The 6,139-nt window shown below is 47.2% G+C and overlaps 1 protein-coding gene across 1 annotated transcript in view; it reads left to right on the top strand.

Annotated features, from left to right (window-relative positions):
- Nucleotides 1-3,633: 3,633 nt before the first annotated feature.
- The window catches only part of KDM3A (lysine demethylase 3A), a 29,643-nt gene continuing 27,137 nt past the window's right edge, over nucleotides 3,634-6,139 (top strand). The window contains exons 1-2 of the mRNA XM_048303365.1: nucleotides 3,634-3,698; nucleotides 4,106-4,294. Coding sequence (XP_048159322.1) covers nucleotides 4,124-4,294 — 171 coding nt within the window. The 5' untranslated portion in view covers nucleotides 3,634-3,698; nucleotides 4,106-4,123. The remainder of the gene's footprint in view (nucleotides 3,699-4,105; nucleotides 4,295-6,139) is intronic.

Here is a 6,139-nt window from a genome sequence, read left to right as displayed (position 1 = left end):
ACAAAAAGCTATGAAAAGGTATATAAAACATGTACAAAAGAAAAGACAAAAAATCATCATGGTATCAGTAGGTTTAGCCCGGAAATGAAGGAGAGCCCTGAAAAACAATCTGCTCCCCCATAAAGAAAACACCTTTGGAGATGACACGTGCCATGACAGTTAACGTTACCTACAGCCCCTTGTCTGATTGAAACGTCCCTTTCTTGCAGTGCCTGTGACATCAAATACCTCTAGGTAGTGGGAGGCCAATTTTCAAGCACAAATATTTGAATAGCACATCCAGATTTTATATGCAGAGAGGTAGGCGTAAATGCCTGAATGTGCAATTGTTTAGGCATAAAATTGGCTATTGAGTTTTATTGCTGAATTCCAATTTAAACTGAACTGTTAAATTCAAATAATTAAATTCAAACCTCAAAGCCTCTTCTGCTTTTTTCTTAGTGGTACCTTGCACAACAGAAATTTTCTGTTACTTAATGGTGGCTGAAAGGAAGAATTTATTCAAGTGTGTTCTGAAGTTACTGTTTAAAGAGCTCCTGTTTGCAGAGATTATTCCTTTCTCATGTAGGAGATAAAGGCTTACCTATTACCAGTTCAACACAGTAGGTAAGGCCAGCTGGAAAAAATTATGCTCAAGACTTCTTGCAGGCAGAAGAACAGGCTGAAACCTGCTGTTTTGAGGTTTAATCACTTCTGCTTATTTACCACACTGCTTTGTTTTGCAGGTACTTCAACAGACGTTGTGTTTTCCAGAGGTAAGTAATGCAGAGTGAGACAGCTGCACCTGTGCCAATATCATAGGGTTAGTCTGAAACTTATTTATGAACATTTTGATGTTTCTCTTGATGGACTGAAGGTGGGCATATACAAGCAAAATATTTCTAGTAGACATTCGTTTTTGTGGAAACTATTGCGGGTGGTGATAAAATAATCAGTTAAGAAAAACAACAGTAGTTTTGTCCTGTATTGTATGGTTATAATACTGGGAAACATGTTCTTAAACGATGCAGAAAATTCAGAGATGTTCAAAGTCATAATTTGAAATTTTATGTATTTCACTTTTTGACCCAGGACTTTACTGGTTACCTTTAATTTATAACTTTTGAAGAAGCTAGATAATTTAATAAAGATATTTGGTCCTGATTTAACTTCACAAAATTTACAATCCTAAGGAAGGGAAGCAAGCAGCTGATTACCTTCTCTGTTTCAAAAGAAAAATATCTTCAGTTATGTGGCTTCTACTTAGCCCCCTAGGTTCTGAATACCTCTACTCTTTCAGGACTTTGAAAGCTTGTTTGTACCCTGGATGATTGAGTTTTGTCCAGGCTTCTGTTAACTTGTGCTCTGTCTGCTTCCCCATCTCTTCTGGTCTCTGCCAATTCATTTTATTTTATATACTTTTAGAATCTTGTATTTTCATCAGAGGATCTTTTAACATCCTTTCCTATATAAGTTCACTTTTGAGGGCATTGATGTACTATGTCACCACGTACTCTTGGCCTTCAAGAGCCAGGACCTATCCAAAACATTAAAACACCTTTGACCAACATCCCTGCCACTCTTTGCATGTGGGAGCTGCTCATTCACAAAACTCATGTTGTTGTCGTTCAAATTTCTCCTTAAAGCTTTCCCTTATTCTGATGCTAATGGGAAAAAAATTACTATTAAGCAACCAGAGTGCTACCAACAGCTTGATCTATTGCATTGACTAATATTGCTTCATTATAGCCTGACATCCCTCTTCCTGCATGTATTAATCATCTACTCTTTGAGGCAAAGTGTTCTCTCTGCAGAAAAACTAAGGGCTTTAAATAAGGAGGTTATGCAACACCTACATGGTGTGATGTGTCAATTGTACTGTCGCTGCTATACCAGCCTAAAGCTTACGATGAAACAAGTAATTTGGTACTTTCACATCTAGCTTGCTTTATACACTATCTTATCACAAATTCCACTTTGCAGGTCTGGTCTATATAGTAAATATTTACATCTGAGAAGCAAACATAGCTGTTTTTCTTTCAGTGCCAGCTAATGAGTGGTTCTTCAGACTGCACACGGTTGCTGATCCATCAATTTTTTATTATTCACTTTTGTTTCTTTGTTTGTCCCTGCTGAAAATTGTACCGATTACTAGGTTCACCTCATTGATAGAAATCATTCGAGATTCCCTAAAGTCATCATGGAAATTGGACTGTCTGATTTCCATGGAGTGAAGGACAGCAATTTCCTCATCATGGCAGGTGAGGAATTTTTTGTGCCTTTTGATTTCATACATGAGTGTGTTTGTTTTAATGTAGTAGGGAAGTGATCAGGTGAAGCAAATTGGTGGGAAAGGCTTTAAAAATACATTTATCCTAAGTGTGGAAATATATTCTTGGAGAAAATGGAGGATGAGACCAGAACATGGCAGGAATATCCAACTCTGATGGGGGTTTTTGAAGCTCAGACATCTCTGGTGATAGAAAGCCCTGGAGATAGCACAAGCTGAGCACTCTTAGTTTTTAGTAAACTGGATGAGTCAACAGCTTCTTTGCTTTGGGTACTTTCTGCACTTTTGGTCTTTTCCTCCCACATGCTCTAGTGGGAAAGTCTTACAGTAGATGAGTACGCGTGTCTTTTTGGGTCAGCGCTGAACACCATCACCCAGATCACTGTCATATTCTCTGTTTAACTCCTTCTTTCTCTGTAGCTGGTTATGGGAGTGGCTTTCAGCTGAAAAGCATTGCCTTAAATTAGATATAAGGAAGAAATTCTTCCCTCTGAGGGCAGTGAGGCACTAAATCCCTTCCAAACCAAACCAGTTATGATTCTGTCATCTCGCCTTGTTATTTGTAAGAACACAAGAGGTCTCATGTTAAAAGCTTGAGCTGGTGGAAGCCATTTGCTTTTAGATACAACTCCACAACCTACATCAACCACAACTGGAGCACCTCCACAGCCTGCGATCCTCCCCAGGAACCTCGGGCACGCAGTTATAGTGTGCTGTTTCGCCCCGTGCCCTGTCCCGTGCCCCTCAGGGCCCGCCTGTCCCCATCCTCCTTAGCATGCTAAGATGGCGGCCTGCGGGCCTCCCGCAGGTGCTGGCCCCACCCCCGTGCGCATGCGCAGAGACGCCCCGCAGGTGCCACCGCCCCCTGTGCTATATCTGAGTACGCCGCGAGCCGCACGTATAAGGGGTCGTATCACACCCTCTGGCCTCGCTTCGGATCCCTCCGCCGCCTCCAAACGCTGTTCCTATAGCTGGAGGCTCGGCGCTCCCGAGGCGGGAACACGGACCTAGGGAGGCACCGCGGCCCAACGCGTGTCCGTGCCTCCCTTGGGGCCCGGCTGCGGGCGCTCCGCGAGCTGGCCCCGAGGGACTCCTTTCCTCGGCGCTCAAGCGGAAGGATATATCGTTTTTATTTTTTTATCCGCCATCTGCTGAGCAACGGCTTCGGGGGCGTGGCCCTGCGCGCGGGCCCCGCCCCTCCGGGCCAATCGCGGCAGGAGGCTCCCCGCCGGCCCCGCCCTGCATCCGCGGAGTAGCCAATAGGGGCGCGGGACGGGGGCGCGCGCACGGGTGAGGGGGCGTGTGCGCGGCGCGGCGCCGACAGTGTCGCTTGGCCGCGGCGGCGGTCGGGGCGGGGGGGTGGAGGGGAGCGGGACCCGTGCCCGGGGTGACTGCGGGGTGCGCCGGCAGCGGGGCCGGGGGGGAGCAGGTGAGGGCAGGGGCAGGGCTGGAGGGCTGCCCGGGTGGGCAGGCCGGGGTGTTGGTGAGGCGGAAGGAGCTTGGCCCGGTCGCCTGCTCCCTTCCTTCGGCTGCCGCCCGGCGCTCCGGCTGCTCGGAGGAGGGAACAAAGAGGCGGCGGGGGTGGGAATGGTTGGGAGCTGCGCTGCAGCCATTCTAGAAATAGCTTCTGTTGCTTTTTTCCACCCCCCCCCCCCTCTCCCGAGCAGTGATTAACAGGACTGTGGGCGGGGGGGCGACCTGTGGGTGCCCGGGGGTCCGGCTGCAGCCGCTCGGAGAAGCGGGGGGGGGGGGGGAGGGCCGGGAGAGGAAGGAGGAAGCGCTCACCGCCCTGCCCTGTGTGTTTCTCTCCTCCTTCCGTCGCCTTCCTCGGTGAAGGCCTCCCGATGAGTTAAAATGGTGCTGAGGCTCGAGGGGAGCTGGTCGCTGCTCGTAGGGAAGAGGTTCCTCTGCCTGTCGGAGGAGGAGGACAGGACGTGGGACGCCAGCCTCATCTCGGAATGGCCCTGGAAGTCGGGCAGGATCCGGGCTGTGTCACACACGGACATATCCAAACAAGACCTGAAGGTAACCGGGAACTTTCAGAGAGACCTGCGAAATCGAGAGTGTGACCGGGGAATTTGGTGTGGGTGTGCATACACGTGTGTGCACATGCTGCTCTCGGAGGGAGAGGGCGTCTTGGCCAACACGCTTGGAAACGCGCACCCCTGCCCAAGTGCCCCCCGTGTACTAATGCCGGAACTTAACTAATTATAAATGTGCTTTCTTCCACCGGCATTTTGAAAAGCAGGTTTTTACCACACCCACTATGCTTATGGTTTATTTCTTAAACGTAGTTTAAGGTCTTGCTAGTTGTGAACGGATTTTTGCTTCCAGAGTTGAAACCGAAGCTCTCCAGTATTGTTGGGATTGGTGACTTTTCTTTCCTGCTCCTTGCAGTAGCTGGTCATGAACAAGTACTTAGGTTTTAAAATCATACCAAATTCATGCTTGGTTTTGGAGGTCCCTCGGACTCTTCTTGCATGGTGGCCTCTTCTTATTAATGATTACCAAGTGGTTTTTTGAACACACAGTCAGTTGCTGCAACGTGGTGTGATTGGTCAGCTGCGTATTTTGTGTGGAAGTCAAGTGGTGTTTACGGTTTGACTGTGAAGTTGTTACGGGGCTTTATTTGGCAGCTGTAGTCATTAAAAGTATTCAGCCATGTCTGGGCACTTACTGGAGTACAGACTGAGTGCTTACTCCCCAAGGACAAAAATCCATTGTAGCAGCGGCATCTGGAACACTGTCCTTGTTTCTACGGAGGACTTCGGTGGCTGTCCTGTGACAGCAGGAACAGCAGCACCATCTTTCCATTTAAACTGTCTCCTTCCCCTTTTTTGTTAGTGAGAACTTGGTGACCTCTGATTAACCGAAGAAGCGCCCCTTCCTTGTCAAACAAAAAGAAACTGTGGGTGTTTCTAACTCGCTCTTGAAAGCGTAAACTTTGTTATCAGTTTGTTGTTGTGGATCTGCGGCGGGGGTGGATCTTCGTCCATTTTTGGGTGCGGGGCTGTGCCCTGTGCCGTGCTTGTAGCGAGGAGGAGGTTGTTGGTGCAGAAGACTCTTAAGGACTTTCTCTGCAAAGAAGAAGCAGGTGCTGAGGGGGACTGTATTGTGAGCTTTGTAGCTGGTTACGGTTCTGCCAGAAGCGATCGAGTTGATGTGCTCTCCAGCTGAAGTGTTAAAGGAGTTGCAGAATGGACAATGGAAATGTGGAGAACTTTGTACCAAAACACATCCCACCTCCTTTCCTCCCACAGCTCTTGTGGAAGCATGATAGACCCAAAATAGTAATGGACTGAGAGGGGGGAGTAAGTATTTCTACTGTAAAAAAAATAGAAGTATTTCTTTCCATTTTTGTTTTGTATGGAAGGGTTGCCAACTGCTGTTGAAATTATTTTCTCAAGTGTTTTCCTGTGTGTGCAGCACTGATGGAGTAGACAAAACAAGCTATTCTGGTTCTGGTAGTTATTTGCTTATCTCTTTCGTTGTTTCTGTGCACCTCAAAATTACTAAGTTCATTTCTGCACCCATTAGTTCTATGACTCCTGGCTGTGGTAATGCTGTTTGTGTGCATGTTTTCACTTGCCTTTCCCATGAGAGGCACAATAAAACACCAGGAAATGTTACTAAGATTCACTGAGCTGAGATTTCTATGCTGTTTGTGAAATGTGTTTTAAGCTGGATCGCTGTATTCTTTGGGAAGAGGGAATTCCGATTTTTTCCAAGAGTAGAGTTCTCTACCAAGACGTTCCAGTTCCTGTATTCAGGCCAAGTTGTATTTGTGGTCTTTCCCAATCATTTGCTGATCTCCCATGTTGCCTTTGAAATTAGGGTAATGCTGTCCCAAAGACATTGGTCACGCCATCA

Source organism: Corvus hawaiiensis, chromosome 5 (assembly GCF_020740725.1).
Source record: "Corvus hawaiiensis isolate bCorHaw1 chromosome 5, bCorHaw1.pri.cur, whole genome shotgun sequence".
Classification (NCBI taxonomy): Eukaryota; Metazoa; Chordata; class Aves; order Passeriformes; family Corvidae; genus Corvus; species Corvus hawaiiensis.
Note: the sequence above shows the minus strand (reverse complement) of the source record. Positions and strands in the feature narration are given on the sequence as shown.